Here is a 19444-nt window from a genome sequence, read left to right on the forward strand (position 1 = left end):
CCTGTATAGGAAATAAGGAAATGATTAATACAAAATTTAGGACAACAGTAAGTCTGAGACAGAGGGAGAGGCATGCAATGGTAATGGGACAAGTTAGAGGTTTAAAGGGCCTTGGTGACATTCTATTTCTTAAGCTTGAAGGGGGTTACAAAGGTGAGCATTCTTTATTGCCATTCATAAAAATGTGCAAAGGTGGTACATGCCTTTCATTCATATTATATGGTTCACAATAAAACAAGTTTAAAAAATAGAGAGTGAGAAGATGGCAGTGGTGATGCTGAGTGCAGCAGCTCTTTGGAGGCTGCCTGGAGCACAGGGAGGTGAGGTAGTCGGGAATGGCATTTGGAATGGCCAGGTGTGGCTGTCTGTGGTTATAAAGAATGAAAGGTTTTTGAGATGATGTGAAAGCATCAATAAAGGGAAAACTGACGAGGTAGCAGATAGAAGCAGTACTTCCAAGAACAAAGGCCTTAATTAGGCAACAGGAGATGAGAACCAGGAAAAAAAATGGAAGGATTAGTATAATCAGGGACAGGGACAGGGACTGATCATCCTTTGGGATTAGAAAGAAAAATAGTGTGGGGATATGTGCTGGTGAGTTGGTAGAAAGGTGAGGTAGTCTATCTGCATATATGTTTTCTATGAATTTCTCAACAGCATCTTACCTGTATGCTGCAGTATGTTTAAGGAGGGAAGAGGATTTGCAAACCAGTTGTCAAGAGAATGGGAAAGCAACTTTGTTGGGTCTACTACAGTATTGCTGGCCACTGTTGAGTGCTCTCTTAAGTCCTGTGATCAACGTCAGAAGTGAGATCTGCACCAGAATGGGGTCTTCCTTCAGTCTAGATGGCTGCTCAGTTGGCAGGCATAAAGTACATTTGGTGCTGTAGCAAATATACTAAGTTGAAATGTGTTCCCCCAAAAGACATGTTGAAGCCCTAACCTGGGACCTGTGAATGTGTTCTTATTTTAAAATAGGATCTTTGTTGATGTAATCAACTTAAGGTAAAGTCATGTTAGATAAGAGTGGGCCCCAAATCTGATGACTTCTGTCCTCATAAGAAAAAGGAAATTTGGAGACACATAGGCAAATGGAGAGGGAAGATAGCAATCTGACAATAACAGCAGAAATTGGGGTGATACTGCTATCAGCCAAGGAATACCAAGGATTGCTGGTAATGGCCAGACTCTAGGACACAAAGAAGGATTCTTCCCAAGAACCTTTACAGGGAGATTCTGAGGGTCCTGCCAACACCTTGATTTTGGACTTCTAGCCTCCAGAACTGTAAAAGAATGAATTTCTATTGTTTTCCTCTATCCCACAGTTTAAAGGCAGCCCTAGGAAACTAATAGAGCAGGTAACTATGAAAACAGAAAATAAGTGAGTGATTTAACTATGGCTCATTTATATATAAGATTGGTGAGAAGTAAACTGAGGACACATGGAAGATCTTGAGCAATGAGAAAGCAGTAAAATCAAAGGAATTAAAGTATTAATGGGGTCAGATATTATTTGGAGGGAGTTTTTGAGTAAATAAGCTGTAAAGGGAAAAAATGGTACTAGAGAATAGGATTTTTGAAATCAAAGTTCTGAGAGTAAAGGAAAAGTCCAACAATATATAGATAGTAATGATCAGAGAAATGGGGTTTCTAGTTTCCTGAAGTGAGGAGGTGAAGGAAATGAGAGATCACATGGTTGTATGGATTGTGAGTATCAGAGCCCCCCAACCCTGGTTAAATGTTAGAATATCTTAGAAAGCTTGTAAATCTACCATTACCCAGGATTCTGTAGCCCACCTCAGACATCTGAATATCATAGCCTTATTCAAATCCCCCAGCTTATTCTAATGTGCAATATGCAGTCAGGGTTAAGAGTGGTTCTTAATCAAATCCCACAGTAGTAACAGTGGAGAGAATGATAACTATGTATGGAAATATTCAGTGAATAACAGGACATGGCCACAGGTTGGTTGATGACAACAATAAAGAAGAGTAGAGCCTGGTGCACCCTGATAGCATGTCCTTCAAAGAACTGAGATTTGGAGGAAGCAAGAATATAATTTATAAAAAGTAATGAGAAGCAAAGAGGATATATACACCACTTCCAGAAACCATGGTATGCGAGGGTAGAAAAACAAACATTCTCCATTTTAGAAAACTGCTTGTAGGGGATGCAGTGTACTTAGGGAGCTAGTTTTCATTAGAGGAGGAAAATAAAGTGAACATTCTCAGAAGAGGCTGAGGATACAGGAGTGAGTGCTACTGATGGACAGAGGACACGAAGGAAGGGCTTTGGAAATAGGTCAGTTTTTAGAAGAAATACAGAGCCATATGGACACTGTTTTCTACTGGAAGGCTGGGACTCGTGGTAGTAACCAAAGTAAGCAGGGATGGGAATCACAGTGGAATTGGTCTCGATTAATTCTTAGGGGAAGTGTGGTAATCAGTTTCCACAGTGTGATCTAGATCAGTATCATAAGCATCACCTGGGAACCGATTAGAAATGCAGAAGCTGTGGTTATGCCCCATACTTTCTGGGCCCAGAATCTATGTTTTACAGCCCTCCAGGGTAATTCTGAGGCATGCTAAAGTTTGAGAATCATTCTTCTGAAGTCTTTACCTAGAAGGTATAAAATGGTTAGGGATCTGTTAAGTTCCAGAGCTCAAGTTCTTGAGACAGCTCAAAGAAGAGGATATTTACATGGTTTCTTGCCTAAACTTAAATTTTGAGTCTTATGGTATCTAACGTTGTGGAATCAAAACCAGTTGTGATGCAAGGGCCTCCTTCTGATGTCTGATCTCTCTCATAGCCCAGTGTCTTGTGGCACAAGGAGGACAAGGTGTTTGAAGACTCTTCTTATTTGTTTTTTTCTCAGAGCCTCAGCTTCTTAGTATATATGGGTGAAGGGAAACATATACAAATACCAACAAGAATAAATACAAAATATATATATGACCAAAGAGAACAACCTCAACTAATAAAAATTTATAAAACGAGTAAATAAAACTTTGTAAAAATTCATGAGCTCATCACTTATTAATTTTGTTTCTTTTCCTATGGGCTAGAGAAAACTTCGACTTTAATCAGCCTTGATTTGTGGTCCAACATTTTCTACTAGGGCCAGCATTTCAGATTATGTCTTTAGGGTATCTTTCGTCTTCCACACTAGATATTCAAAGAAACCTAAGAAGCCTTTTTTGGCTATTTTTATTCTCTTTCTCACTCCTTTTTCCTCTCAAAGCACCATTCAAATGGAATTTTCTACAATATTATGGCTAACCTTATACAATGTAAAGTTAATTGATTGAAATCAAATACTCTTTGCCCTTAATCATTATGAAAGGCTAAACCACCTTTAACTGCCCCAATTATAATTAAAGGCTAAACAGACAAAGAAGGCATTTTAAGTGCTCTTCCATAAAATCCATGTATCACTTAAGATTTCACTGTAAACCAACAAATTAGTATGCTATTGTATCTTGTGGAATAATCTACCTTCTTTGATGGTCACTGGTTATACAAGAATACAATTGTAATATTGTGGAGTGGTACCTTAAAAGAGAGTTTCTGCATTGTTATTTAAGAAAGTTCATTCATTTTTTTAAAAAAATACAAGCACTTTGTAGTTTGGCTTTCTCTGCAGCTTGCTCTGCTTTCAGGTGCTATATATATTTTTTCTCTTGGTTTGTTTTATTCTAGTCTGACTTAAAATAGCATGAGATATCGATCTGGCATCACTTATATCCATTTCTCATTCCTTTAATATCTGAATTTGCAGAAACTGAACGAGCCAAAGAAGTTGGTGCTGTCTCAACTAAAAAAGGTATATGCAGCTTAGAGATAAAAATGTCATGACTATAACTTATTTCTGCTAAGATTTCTAAGTTAACATATTGTTTTATGCTTATAGAAGATATGTATTTATTGATTTTACTATTTTATTGATACAGAAACAAACCGACTTTGCACAAGATTTATAGTATGTAAGGAGGGTTTGTCGGTAGTGTTCTAATACAAATAGATCTATTCCTTTAGGACCATAAATTAAAACTAGCAATTATAGTGAAATTGTAAGTTAGTTTTTGAAAAAAATTGTGCAAATATAGCAGTTTAAATTCAGTAGGATCCTAGTCATCAAGAGAATATTCAAATTCAATATACAGCCCTAGGAGATTAGGGCTTGAACAAATGAAACTTTGACTAATGGAACTCAAGGGAGAAATGTTTACTTTGTGCAAAAATACTATCAAATTAGGAAATGTATTTTATGAGACACTGACTTGGGAACATTTTGCTTTAAGAAACATATTGGAATTTGGAATGAAATCAATAATGTATCCAATGTCTTCAGAAATGTACCAAGAAATAATTTAACAAGTTTATCCTTAACATACACTCACATGCACACACACACCCGCACCCACCCACACACACATAAACCTACACACATACTCTTACACAATACTCCATTAAAATGACATAAAATCTCCTCCTAAAATAACTATTTTATTGCATATGCTCTATAAAGAGAACATGTAACAGGATTATAAGGAGATACAAAATATATATGATACATATCCACATGCTCAATCCCGAAGAATTTATACATATAAATATACATGAACATAAATTAATATGTAAATGTATATGTTTGTTTGTTAGTAAATAAATTATAATATAAATAAATATATTAGGTAATATATAAGTTAATATGTAAATTATTATTATATATACATATATATGTCTAAGGGAAGACAACAAAAATTAAATAAAGATTCTTAAAGAAAATATGAACTACAATGTAAGATAATAATTAAAAGCAATTAAGTTATTGAAATTAATGGATGTCCTCTTTCAAATTCAGCTCTATTACTCTGAATTTACAGTAAATAGGAATATAAGCTGTTTCTTTGTCATTTTTTCCATATAATCTAATATTTCTGATGTCATTTTTAAGGTAAGTGATCACAATACATGTTTCATTGACATCATTTGTACTTTAAGTGGCAGAGTCATGAATTTACCAGAAGTTTATATTAATGTGTTTTCTTCTTTTGTGGTCATTCTGGAATTGACATTGCTCATTGTTATTAAGTGAAATGTGGGTTAAACCTGGTTGCTTCAGAATGGATAATCCATACTCACATGAAAAGGCTAAGGTATTAATATAGACTCAGAAAAAGTCATTAATGTAGTCATGGATACAGAGTATAAGGGCCCAGTAAGTGGATTTAAGGCCAGGGCATTGATTTTTGTTGAAAGAAAGATCAAAAGTATGGCCAAGTTATTTCATAAATTAGTCAAGACTAAGACCACCAAGATGTTTAGACTGCAGCAGATATATTTCTTCTGGAATTAGATTTTGGATACTGAGCCTTAGGGAATCCATGACTGTGGAAGACAGTTTGGGAACAGTTAAGAAGCAGAGATTGAACTGCTGGTAGCTGGCTCATCCACAGACTCTGAATCAACTGGAGCCTCAGTATTCAGGGTGGAAATACAAGCACACATAGTTTGGGGTCCAATCAGGTCAAATTGGAGTGAGCAGAAAGACAAACTTGAAACTGAACCATCAATTAGTGAACTTGCCCAGAGACTTCAACCATGAATGATAACTGAGTTTAGAGTACAGTGAAACATTTTGGTTGCAGTTAAATAGACCTGCTTGCCAGGCTTTTATAGGAAAGTAAAAGGAAAGAAATAATCTGTTTATAAACATAAATTTTTGCCACCCACTACTTTGCCTCTAGTTGATCGTAGATCTCATACCCCAATTCCTAATTTAAATATGATTCTGCATATTGGGTTTTTCTGCAACTATAAAATGAACAGAAACAAATGTTTCTTCCAAAGGTACCATAAATATTTTGAAACTCATGTTGGGTTGGGCTTTACCAATTTGACAAATCACAAAGAAAATTAAAGGAGACTTTTCTCATTTTTTGAGTAAATTGTTCACCCTCTACCCCCTCACTGACAATCAGCCACACATGGAAATATATATTGCTTTCCTCATGTATGTAGTGTCCAGTCTCCAAACTCTACAATACTTAGCATACTTTACAGCATGCCCATCTTCTCATCTTCCACAAATAGGTAGAATAAGAAAGTAATTTGGGAGTTATTTTTGTTTTAAAGATGTTATAAAATCACTCTTCTAAATTGAGGCTTGAACTAGGAAATGTGTGAAATGTTAAGTGGATCATTAATTTTGTGATTGCTTCAAAATTTTTGAAGTTAAAGAATAATTTAATATTTTGAACTAATTATAATGTGCCAACTTATACCTAGTATAAATGATATTATCTGAAGCCTGCTTTTAAGCCTTTTTTTCTTTGGAGATACACAGTATTTTATCATCAATATGATATTATCTTACTAATTTATATTTGTTTTACACTTTGAAACTTTCTAATAATTTTCACTTTCATTCAGCATGTATTTATGAATCATATACTATGAAGAAAATCAAAGAAAATCTTAAATTTTATTATTGTTCTTGAGCAATTTAAAGTACTGAAAAAATACAAATTTTTATTGAGTCAATAATTTGGCTGATATTTTTACTATCAATTGAAAGTTTTCCACATAACCATAGTTCAATATTGAAAGACATCAGAGTAGAGAGATAAATATAAAGTGCCATAGGCATTTAAAATTTATTCTTACCTGGGGAAAATCAAAAGTTTTACCATAAAGGTGACTTTAGAGTTAAGCCTCACATAACAGATAGGGTTTTGCTATGTAACAGTGAGTTGGAAAGATATCTTGGGCATATATAACAGAGCAAGACAAAGTGATGAGAGTTTGCAGGATGTATATGAGGAACAGCAAGAGTCTCGAGAACATGGTATAAAGTAATATAACCTGAGCTAATAATGATGTAAATGGGCTTTATTTTAAGATTTTATTCTATCCCACAGGCAATAGGGAGGCAATGAATAATTGTATGACTAACATTAATACATTTACTTTAGGAAGATTAATTCAAAAAGGAAAAATTTGAAATAGGCAGATGACTAAGCTTTCTCAATAATGTAAGTGATAAGTGTTAGGACCTGGACTAAGGTACTAGTTATGAGACTAGAAAGGAGGAAGATTATTTAAACACTATTATAAAAATAGATTCAATGGATTTTCACAACTGGTCAGCTTTGGGAGAAATAAAGAGAAATGATTAAATGACAATAATGTTTTTTAGACTGGCTGCTAATAGGATATTATTGGTATTCTTAACAAAAAATAAGAAGAAAATGAAAAATCATTTGGAGAGGAAAGAAAAGATTAATTTTAGTATATTTATATTAATGTGCTAGTGGCCCATGCAGGTACCATCACACAGGCGGTTCTAAAATTAAACTGCAGTTCCAGATGGTGGCAAGGCTGGGGATGTATAGATGGGTGGCCCCCACATGGTGCTAATGATGAAAATGGTGCGTGAATGAGCTTTTCATGAAGAGATGAAGGACCATTTACATTTGGGGGGAAAAGTACAAGATGCATCAAAGAGAAAAGCAGGAAAAAAATAACTACAGTGACTCTAGGAAAATGAACCTTGTCAGTAGCAAGGTTGTGGTCACCAAGTCATTGGATTTGTCAGCTACATAATTATTAATTATTTTTAAAAGAGAATTTTCAGGGAAATAGCACACATAAAAGCTAAAGGGTGACAAATTGAATGAGGGAAGAGGAAGTGAAGGATATGGGCAATGATGCTGAAGGAAGCTGGCTGGGAATAAAAGGAGAAAGAGAATAGTAAGTAGCAGGTGTTTTAATTTAGTCTCTGTCTCTCTTTTAATCTCAGAGGTAAAGCATTTCTCTTTCTCTTCAAGACCTATTTCTCCAGTTGTGCTCTTCTTAATCTGTCATCATTCTGTTTTGTGGCATCATCCTCTTTCTCCTTTCTGGCTTTGTCCCTCATCTTGGAAATACATTTTCTCAGCTCCAAAATTTCTTTTTCTTGATTCCGACCTTCTCGCTGCCACAGCCACCATTTTCTTTCCTTCAAGTGTCAGCCGGACTTCTGATTGCTAGAGTGCTAACAATTGGTTCTCTCCTGCAGAGATAAAGCTTCTTTCCCCACCAGGGGGCTGGTGCTCTGGCTAGTGTGATGACATTCTTCCTGCTGCTAAGCCAATGGAATCATCCCAGTCCTCACATTGCTAGATTTCTTAGTTGCATTTAGCACTTTGTCTCTTCTCTAAACTTCTCTATTATTGGGTTACCATAGCATTATAGTCTCCTGGTTCTCCTCATTTCTGACCTTTATTTCTGGCTCCTTTGTATATTTTTTTCTCAGTTGCCCCTTGATTATTGGTGTTCCCAAGTTTCCATTATTAATTCTCCACACTTCTCATTTTGTACCCTCTCCTAGTGAGATAGCTTTACTCTCAAGGTTGAAACTCTGCCTTATATCCTGAAGTTTTTCAATTTTATATTCCCATATCAAAAACCTTTCATGAATTTCAGGCTTATATGCTCAACTGCTCAATAAATACCTTCAAATTCACCTTCAAATCCAACCTGTCTTAACCTAAACTCCTTATTCCCTCCTCCCAACTTGCTTTTCATCACCAAGAGTAAAACCACCATCCATCTTCTACCTCATTGGTAGAAGTACTACCAGTATTAGGGTATTACATCCTAAAATAAGATTGGAAGAATGAATAGGACTTAACCTGTAAAAGTAGGATGATTGTGTTTTAGGCAGAGGTAAATAAAATAGCAGCTTCAGTTTACTGAGTTATGTGCCTGACACTGGACTGATCTGCTTAATTTTTCTTTTATTTAGGTCTGAAAACAACCCTAGTAGCATTTTCTGCACTTTCCACTTAAAGAATATGGCTCAATGTTAAATAATGTGTACTCATTTCTGTAGCAATTCAGTGGTAAAACTAGACTATCTACTCTAACTCATTGCCCCTTCTTCTAGGACACATAATCCTCTAGAATAACAAGAACTATGGTTGCTCACCAAGGGAACTTGGTAATTCAAGACTAAACCACACAGTTGTTTTCTAGTTGTAACTCAGTTGTGGGAATTCTTCATGCCAGGAGTATCTTAGGACTCCTGCCATTATGATAGCATTGAAGGCCAAGTTGTCTTTACCTTCCCACTGTCTTAACCCTATCACTAACCCTAACCCTAACAAAAACAGCAAAATAAGGAACACAGCATTCATGGGCACTTACCCTATAATATCTTCTGTTACATAAGATTTCTTCACAGGTGCAATTTGTGAGGCTCATAAATATATTAATATTGTTGCTTTTTAGTTTAACACCTTTCTCATTTCAGAGTTATATGGTTTACTCTATTTTGGAGATCATGACTTGGTAACAATAGGCTACTTTCTTGGAAATACCGGATTTTTTCTAATGAGTATATATTCAAATATTTAGGGTATCTTTTTTTTTTTCAACCAGATATAATCAAAGGTGAAATTCATCTATTTTTAATTTCTTCCTTCTTTTTTTCTTCTTCCTTCGTCCCTCCCTTTCTCCCTTCCTTATTTCTTTTCACTTTCCTCTTTCCTCCTCTCTTCTTCTCTCCTTTTTTCCCTCTCCACTTTCTCTTTCTCTCTTTAATGTTGATTACATTGACATTTTGAAAGATCAGGGCCAGTTACTTTGTAGATATTTTTGATTTGTCTGACTATTTCTTCAGAATATTATTCAATGGGTTCTCTAAATCCTACATTTGATTAAATAGAAAAACTAAACATTTGATTAAACAGAAAGCTAAATATCAGGCTTAATTGGATTCTAGTTAGATGCTTTTTAAGAATACTTCAGAGGCAATACTCTACACATCACACTGCATCTTATCAAGAACCACAGGAAATCTGTATGTCTCACAATGAAGAGATGGTTATAAGTCACATCAAGAGTTAAGTTGGTGACAGCCGCATTTCTTCATTTCAAAGTTGTATTTTTCCTTTGCAGCTCTGTGTAGGGGGTACTTGGGTACAATGGCAATAGTTAGTACCCCATCAATGCTTCATCTAATGGTTGCTAGTGTCCTCTGAAGATTGTTGTTTTAATCAATTATTTCAGTGGGATGCACTGATTTTATGTGAATAATTTCTACTGTTTTGATGTACAAATAAGTAAACAGTGAATACTCAATTGAGAGCAATAATCTTGGAGAAAGCAAAGTTGAAGGGATAGGGTACTTAAAGGATTCTCTTTTGGTTACTGGTGATTTGGGTTGGCTTCATTTAATATTTAAATTAATCTCAAGCATGACTACACTGTTCTTTCAGTTGATTAAGCCACGTTAAGCTTGAATTTAAAGAAGCATTTAGTTGACATTTGCAAGACACTAAGTGACTACAGCAATAACCTAGAATGTAAGTAGATTAATCATAGTCCTGTAAAGTGGAATTCTTTGCAGAGCTTGTTTATCAAAGCAGAATATAAGGAATAAAGTAGATAAGAATATAGAAAATATAGAAGGTGGCCAGGAATTATTACTTTTTTCACCAATTCTTTAAAATTAGATATAAAACAGGTTTTAGTTGCATTATAGAGAGACGAGAATGTTTCAAAAGCTTTACAATAGCTTGTTTAAAAGAAATACTTGGTATCAATGAGTTCCAAAACAATTTTTTGACCAGATGCAGTATTTCTGTCTAGAACTCTTATTTAAACCTTATCTTTGCTTTGCAGCTGTACCTGGAAAGAAGGAAGAGAAAACAACCAAGACAGTGGAGCAAGGTAAAAAAAAATGAAGGAGGTTGACATTATCTTCTTTAGAAAGACAACAACATGCGGAGGAAAGCACTGGATTCAGACAGGCGGAAGACAATAACCTTTAAATCTATTGCTCTATATCACTGTCCTTGCATGTTTCTCTGTGCTAGGGAAAATGTGAGACAGCAATCTGGGTTTGTCTTTCTTTTGTGTAACTAAATCTTGAGAATAATTTCAGAACAAGAAAAGTCCCCATACTGCTTAATTAAATCAGGAGAAATGCCAGAGGTTGTTGAGAAGGAATGATTTGGGGCAACTGGTAGATATGTTTCTGTTTCATTTGTGATTGCAACACCACCTCACTGACCATAGTTTGAAGAAAAAAGATAACCCAATCCTATTTATGCAAAAATTATTTTATGCTTGAAAATAATATGTAAAAGTTAAAACAAAAGAAAAGCAACAACAAAAGTAAGTTATTTGAGTTTATATTATGACTTCAGCATTTGAATCTCCCAAGAGATCTGAAATTTCAATGTTATAAATAATAATAGTATGAAATATTTATGCATTATATTTGCAGCATTATATACTATGCACATCACTTCAGAATGTTTAAGAAAAATGCTACGGTACATTAGACTTAAAACATTTAAAGTGATGCTGTACCTTCTCTGAGAGTTCAAAGTGAGCTAATGATTTTAATTTTTGTTCTCCCACGCCTCTGCTTTTACATAATAGTGTTATATTTATTATAATGAATAAAATCAGAATTAGTAACAATTGTGTCAGGAACAAAGTCAAATTTGTTTTCCCTTCAAATTTGAGATGCGATTAAATTTCTAAAATCCTGATATTAGAAATTTATAATTTTTGATATTAATGTATCAAGAAAAATCCTTCAAACCCTTACATGGCAGATAAATAAACTAATGTTAAGAAATCAATTAAGCAAAAAGATTGGTTAAGGATTTATTTCCCTGGGATATTCAAAATAAAACTCCTTTATAATCACATTGAAATAGTTTTCAATTCACTGTGTCTCTTGGGGAATACCAGAAATTTTAGAATTCAATAGAATATTTCTGTTAATGTATTTTTGAAGAAAAAGGGATCCTTTAATCTCTGAAATATAAAGTAGGAACACTGGAACCCAGTTTCAACTAGTTCACTTATGCAAGTTTCTGAGATTAAATTTCTTGATTTAAAAAATAAAGATAATTATACCTGAGCTGCTTCTTGTCTGACAAGATGTTTTATAGGTAAAGCAAGAAAATATATGATATAAAAAACTTAAACATTTCTGGATAAGCATTTGCCATTTACTTAGGAATTTTTCCTTATAAAATCAATTCAATACACAAGGGATTTAACTTATCAAACCCCTTTGATTTCATTGAGCGTCATAGTTTTTTTTTCCCTCTCTAGTATAAAGGTGTTGATTACTCATGACATTTGTAAATTGCTTTTATAGCCACAGCATATTGAGAGAAGATTGGCTAGAATATAAAACATCCACACTAATAATAGCTCCTAACAGGTAGCTGATTTGAACACAGATTGTTTCTTTCTTTTTACCATGCATGTTGATGTTACTTTCATTATTTCTGTAATGGTTCCTCAAGTAGACAAGAGACTGGAAATGGCTCTTAGAGATGTGAACTTACTCCTTCAGATGATTTTATCATTTATTTTTTACTAAAATTACCTTTTAACTTTTCAAAGTTTAGGTTCTTGGCTTGTGTAAAAGAATGAGATATTTTCAATGGTTCTTTTTATATTGATAAATCATTTCAATTTTAATTATTTTATGGCAGTAGCCTCATACTTTTCAACTATAACAATCATAGGAAATAGTGAATTTAGGTATCTTAGATATTTTTGTGATAGTGTATCTATGACTAACACTTGATATAAAAATAGATATAAAAACAGGGAATGTGTGAATAAATCATAAATAATTATATTATGCACATTTTCTCAGAGTATTCTAATATTTATTTATGATGCTTTAAGAGTATTGTGTACTTTTCTTTCTTATGTGGCTTTTAGTTATCTTCAGAACTATAAATAAAACTTGTTCATAATGCATTGAAGTACAATTAAATAGTCATAACAGATTTATTTTTATTTATTTAAGTTTGAACATGTGGACTTCATTAGGAAAAAACTATATAATTTTTATTATTTTTAATAGATTTTAAATACAATTTGTGATCTAACTATAATTGTGTATCTTAAACCTCTGGACTTTACATTACAATTATACTTGGGAAACATTAGTTAAGCTAAACTTTACATTTTGGGAAATCCATATTGTAAAAGTTGAATAAATTTTATGTTAATGTAATTTAGTAAACTAGATCTTATAACATGTAGGAAGAAATTTAGTTAATCTAACTCTAATACTCAAAAAATTCACTCTATTCAATCTTTAATTTATGATGAATCATGTTTTTCAATTGTTTTTTTTTTTTTTTTTGAGACAGAGTCTCACTTTGTTGTCCAGGCTAGAGTGAGTGCCGTGGCGTCAGCCTAGCTCACAGCAACCTCAAACTCCTGGGCTCGAGTGATCCTTCTGCCTCAGCCTCCCGAGTAGCTGGGACTACAGGCATGTGCCACTATGCCCGGCTAATTTTTTTATATATATATATCAGTTGGCCAATTAATTTCTTTCTGTTTATAGTAGAGACGGGGTCTCGCTCTTGCTCAGGCTGGTTTTGAACTCCTGACCTTGAGCAATCCGCCCGCCTCGGCCTCCCAAGAGCTAGGATTACAGGCGTGAGCCACAGCGCCCGGCCACAATTGTTTTTTTTATTGAGGGTCTCTAATTGGCTAGACTGCAATTTTGAACATTGGAAACACTTTATAAACTCCTCCACTTAAAGACACATGCATATGCACACATGTGCATCCCACCTGCACCCCACCACACCATTAACTGTTCCTCCTTTTTTAGAAGCAACTACCTGGAAGCATCAGGATACTTCTCAACAAATGTTTTCCACAATAAATGTTGCTATTCTTATAGGGACAACCAAGGGAGGCCAAAGATAAAAAAATTTACAAACAATTAGTACCCTATGAAAATTCATCTTTATACATTTGTATATTATATCTGAAAAATGTACATTGCATTTCATTAATGCAATGACTCACTATTGGATATTAATACAAGTTGCTCATTTGTTGATATTTATTTCTCATATTTAATTGTATATTTTCCTCCTTGGTATTCTTTTTCAAAATCAACCTGCCCTCCTAAATCCCATTTCCTTGTCTCTCATTCAATCTCTGTCTCTCAGATGATAGTCTGTAGTAAGATTTGCTTTCCACTAGCTGGGAGGTGGCCAAGAGAGTCATGGTAAAGCAGCATTCTACAGAAGCATTATAGGGTACAGAAGACCAGTCAAGACAATTAACTTTAAAGATCTGAGTTGTAGGTTGGAATTCCAGCGTCTGCCCATTTTTGCTTTTCTTCCTTCAAAGTGATTTAAGTCCAACAGTGAAAGCATGAAATAGTTGTAATTTAGTTCTAAATTAAATCACTTGAAACTCACCTTTCTTTTTCTTTCTCTTATTCACATACATGCATGGTATCACTTGAGACTTCCTTTAATCTGACATACAATAAATGCTCAATAAATGCTTGTAGGGTAAATGTAAACGTAGAGGAATTTTTGAAGGAAGGGATATTAGGTGATCGGCTTTCAACAAATTGTGGTTTAAATATCATGTACCTAAGAAAATATTTTAGTAAGTTAAAATGAGGCTTCCAATAGTAATGATTGCCAAATATTTCAGAAACTAGACAATAAATTGTTGAATCCTTCCTCTATTCCCATTTTAAATGGAAATAAGAAAGAAAAATTGATAATTAAGTATGACTTATTCATTAACTACATCCTTATTATAATATTTGCACATGGTATTCTTTCTTAACTGCATGTGGTGAACAGTCATCATATGGACAAAGATATTGGAAAATTTAAATTTTACTAATTACAGATATTATATTGTGAATTTATTTTAAAAAAACATTAGAGAAAATGTTAAACAATTATCTAATTAGGCCGAGATAGCTGTCTAAATTTATAAAATTTAGGTCTTGTCCTAGATTTTTAAAATTTTTCTAACTAGATTTTTATAACTAGAATTAGATGATATCTAATATTCCTTCCAAATGTAAAAATTTTCTATTCAGTAAGTTTTTAAATAGCATGCTCCTTACATCAGAATATAGAGGCTATTCCTTTTTCAGAGTAAGGCTGGTTTAGAAAGAATTTTATTTATAAGGTTCTGAGAGTCAAATGTTAAGGAAGACCAAATTTCATACATTTAAATATTCATGGATAGTTCAGTATCTCAAAATTAAGTTTAACATTTCATTATAAAAATATTAAGTATAGTTTTTCATTCTTTTAACAATTAAAAATCACTTTAAAAGCCAGCTGAGTAGAAACATGACAAAAATATTTTTAAAAATTAAATAGAATTTGATTGCCTAACTATCACAAATAAATTTGAACACAATTAGTAATGATTTTATTAAGGATAAAATTGGAGAGTGTGGATCATAAATATACCAGAGTTCATTTACTGTAATAAAATATTCAATTTTGCATTAAAAATGTTTCAAAATTCATAAACAAGCTAATCTGTGTCTCCCCGAAGAGTTTCTATCTTTCTTTGCCTTTGATGCTAGTATGCTATTTTGTAACAATGATACCCTCCATAATTGTAATAATGTTTTAAATTGTCACAATGGCAGGTAAAACACAACTGCTATTACATGCTTTGTATATTTGTCACTGTCCTCTTTAACTTATCGGATTCTTCTATTCATTGTGCATACACTGATTCTTTTAAAATCTGTGATGTGTACTGATTACAGATGTATCCCATACTTTCAAGTGAATGTTAATAATATCTAAGATTAATGATTTCCCTGAGAGAAACTTATTTATTTGAATAATGAATGTTTATGTTTCCTGATGTATCAAAGTTATTAAAGAAAAGAGAAACAATTTTACATTTAAAATCAATGGAGTAAAACTGAAGTTCTAGTTAACACAAATTGTATTTAAGTATTTGCTTCATATGTGATTATAAAATAACCTATCTGCACATGTTGACTAAGTCGTGCTGTTGACCCTCAATAAATGTTAAATGATAATAACAAAAAATATTATTGATTCCTTTCGATTCAAAATTTTTTGACAATAGTTTGTGCTTTTGTTGTTTAATATTTATTGAGCGCCCACAACAGGCTAGGCGCTTGGGAATGGGTATGAAAGGTCTGGAGTGGGCTTCATAGAGAAGACGGTCTACATATGGAGACAACACATGAAAATGAGTGTACTCTCCTTGTTTATGTATTTTATGTACTTTCAAGAGAACCTTTAGCAATTCTCCACTGTCTCACTTGCTCACATAACACATTCTATTTCTTCTTACTCTTATTTTATTTAATACTTTTAGTTTATTATCACAAATATTTTATTTCGTTTATGGAAAGTTTCTTTCTAGTTCCTCCTTTCTCATCTTCCTCCCAACTCCTCCATTCCATTAATAAACAGACAGATCTGAATCCTACTTATCACAACAGAACAACACTTAGTTACTCAAAGTGTTTGTATACCAGTGAAGCTCATATTGTTACATTAGTTTCCCACAGAGTGCCACCTTCTGCCAAGCAACATGTGATTCATGTATTTATTGGTAGGATTGTCATTCGACACTAAAGAGAATTTCGGCCCAGAAAATGGATAATGTGTGTCAATGAGGTTGGTGAGATTTGGAGTCAGTGCTAAGAGATGTTTCTGCACATGCATTATTGCTGTACCTTTTTCTTCCAAAAGTTAAAAGTTCTTTATTATTAATGATCCATTTTCTCTAATAAGCTAATATATAACTCGATCAGTCTTACTTTATGCAGAATACACTGTGGACATGTACAGGTCACACAGAGAGATACTTATAATGTCCATGAAAATCTTCTGCCTTTCAATTGCCATGAAAATGAACCACTCGTCTGTTCAGTGTGGCCTCTGTGTCCATTTTTTTTTTATTTTCTTAGAAACTCTAGGCATTTTGCAGAGAAGCATACAAAGTTATAAGATTACTCCAGGAACATTTCCCTCACCCTGCCTTCACATTTTCTACTGGGGTCACTACCATTACCACCAAGGATCGTCAGTAACTATCAGGGTAGAGGAACTGGTAGGTAGACAGGCTACATTACATTACCTGGCATTACCAGGTATTAGACAGCATGCCTAGGAGCAATATGGCCCTCCTGTACTGCCTGCATTCTGCCCATTTTATCATTCAACAATATAGCTTCCTAAGGGAAATGTTATCAGTCTTTTAGGTTTTTAAAATAACAAATTTTTTACGTCAAATGTGTACTCTTGCTTTACCTATCTTACAATTCTTAAGCTTTGTCCTGATTTAGCTTCCAACAGCCTTTTCGTAAAACCAATAGAATGCAAATATAAACCTTTCCTTAAACCCCTTAAAGTCAAATCTAATTGTAAATGTATGAAGAAATTTGTCCTGTGAACTCTGAATTTAACAATGCACTTCAGATTTCTTTTGACAATACTTTATGTAATTTCAAGTAATTTTAAAGCTATACAAAGCATATATGCTTGATAATTGTCTACATCTTAATATTAGGTTGTTGTTTCTTTAAAATATTGTTAAATCTGTAATAAGCCGTTTTCATTCTCATCATAAAGAAAATTCTCTTAAAAATCCTATTTCTCTCATAATACAAAATTTGATTGCCATCACCAGGATTTTGCATGTAAAAATAATTTTAAGTATTTAATATTTGAAGATTAAAATTTTCTTCTCTAGAGAGGACAATGAACTTTTATGTTCCTTTGACATTCTAAACTAGATTACATAAAAGATTGTGAAAATGCATTGTAGTATTTAGCATACAACAAAACAAGTGAACATTTCCTATGAGCTCAAGAACATTTTTGAGCTGCTGTTTTTTTTTATTATTAATATTTGCTTCCACTCCTGTTATTATGTTGAAGATGCATAGGGTTTGGATCCCGTTTTTCCCTTGGGAATCTTTAATGGAAAGTATATTACAAGCTGCTACATTACAAAGCTGAGTGGCCAGTGCAAAGATGGTTTTCTGAGAATTTTCTTTCCTTTTCATTGACTTTTTTCTTTTATTTACAGATTGGTTTTCCACTAGAGTCTTGGTTAGAAAGAAAATCATTCACATAAACATACACTATCTTGAATAATATTGCTTACAGTCTATTGCTATGCCACATTCTGGAACAAATTAATGAAGTTTAAGCTTCATACTTTAGAAATTAAAGAAATAATCTGAAATCATCAGCCCTGTATAAAAATGCATTGCTACTTTCTTCTCATTATAAATTAAATTACACATTTTAAGTGAAATAAGTTCATGAATAAACATGAAAATTTTATCAACATTCTACATAAAATTTACTTGTACCTTATTGACTATTACTGTCTCAATGTTCATTGAATGAAGATGTATTATAAGCCAAGTGCAAACCAATTCTTAAAAAGTCAAAATTCAACTCAGATCTTTCTTTAGGATTTTTGAATGGCAAAATATTAGCTTAAAAGAGGTTTCTTCATCATTATGACTTGCAAAGTCTGGGTTTTATTCGATTTACTTTTTATACAGGAAAAGAAACTCAATCAAAAAGCCCAGGCAAAAGATCTATATTCTTATTAAAAGTCTTGACAATAAAAATCATAGTGAAAAATTCTTAACTTAGAGTTAGCACTTGTAACTTCGGTCTTTGAGGCGGTAGTAATTGATGAGAGCCAGTGACAATTATAAAATATTAACCTACTTGAACAATAGAGTACAGAGCCACGTCAAAATAAAACTTAGGGCTTGGTCTAACCCCGCCAGTAATTTGTTCTGTGAGTTGTTTGCCTTCCCCAAACTTCTTTCATAAGCAAATATTATTCTATTTAGCCATCTCTAAAGAACTCTCTGGTCCTAATATTGCATAATTCTCATTTGTAAGGAATGTGTCCCAGGACTGAAACTTTTCCACTTGCCCCAGAAGCTGAAGCATTCACTTTGTTTTCTGATTGAAAGTACAAGCTGTGCAAATGTTTCATGAATCAATATGAAAAAATGTTTCATCAATAAGAAAGTGAAGATTCAGATTCTAAAATGAAAATATTTTAAAATATTATATAAATCTACTAAATGGAATGATAATATTCAAAGTATTTACAAATGTGTTACATTATACTTAAATTTCAAAATATATCTCAGGAACAAAGCATGCTATTGGATGTCAAATTAAGTGACATAAAGATTCCCTAATATAAAATTAAGCAGGAAAATCAATAATAATGGCACATAAGATATAAAATTTATGCCCGTAACATGCAAAAAAGTAACTATAAAAAATGGAGCAGAAGATGTTGTCTCTGGAGATAGGACACTGTGGATAACACAGCTGGAAGTGACTGGGGTCTTTGATTATTTTTACAAAATGGCAATAATGACTTTCTATATATTTTTAGTCAGTTCTTCAGTATATATCATATTCTTTTGGCAAAACTTTTTAAACTACATTAACTCAATGGCAGGGGAAAAAAAGTTTGGAGTTGGGATATGTACAGACTCATCATTACTGGAAACATATAAATTTAAATTCCTTAGTAGGATTTGACAGGTCCTTCACCATCAACCCTCTATGTGTCATTCCAGCCTTGGCT

The 19444-nt window shown here is 33.2% G+C and overlaps 1 protein-coding gene across 19 annotated transcripts in view; it reads left to right on the forward strand.

Moving 5' to 3' along the window:
* Positions 1 to 19444, forward strand: part of TRDN (triadin) — a 385153-nt gene that overhangs the window by 248325 nt on the left and 117384 nt on the right. For all 19 annotated transcript variants that reach the window (XM_076003004.1, XM_076003010.1, XM_076003005.1 and 16 more), the window contains 2 exons: positions 3780 to 3824; positions 10673 to 10720. In XM_076003004.1, coding sequence (XP_075859119.1) covers positions 3780 to 3824; positions 10673 to 10720 — 93 coding nt within the window. The remainder of the gene's footprint in view (positions 1 to 3779; positions 3825 to 10672; positions 10721 to 19444) is intronic.

Source organism: Microcebus murinus, chromosome 5 (genome assembly GCF_040939455.1).
Source record: "Microcebus murinus isolate Inina chromosome 5, M.murinus_Inina_mat1.0, whole genome shotgun sequence".
Taxonomy (NCBI): Eukaryota; Metazoa; Chordata; class Mammalia; order Primates; family Cheirogaleidae; genus Microcebus; species Microcebus murinus.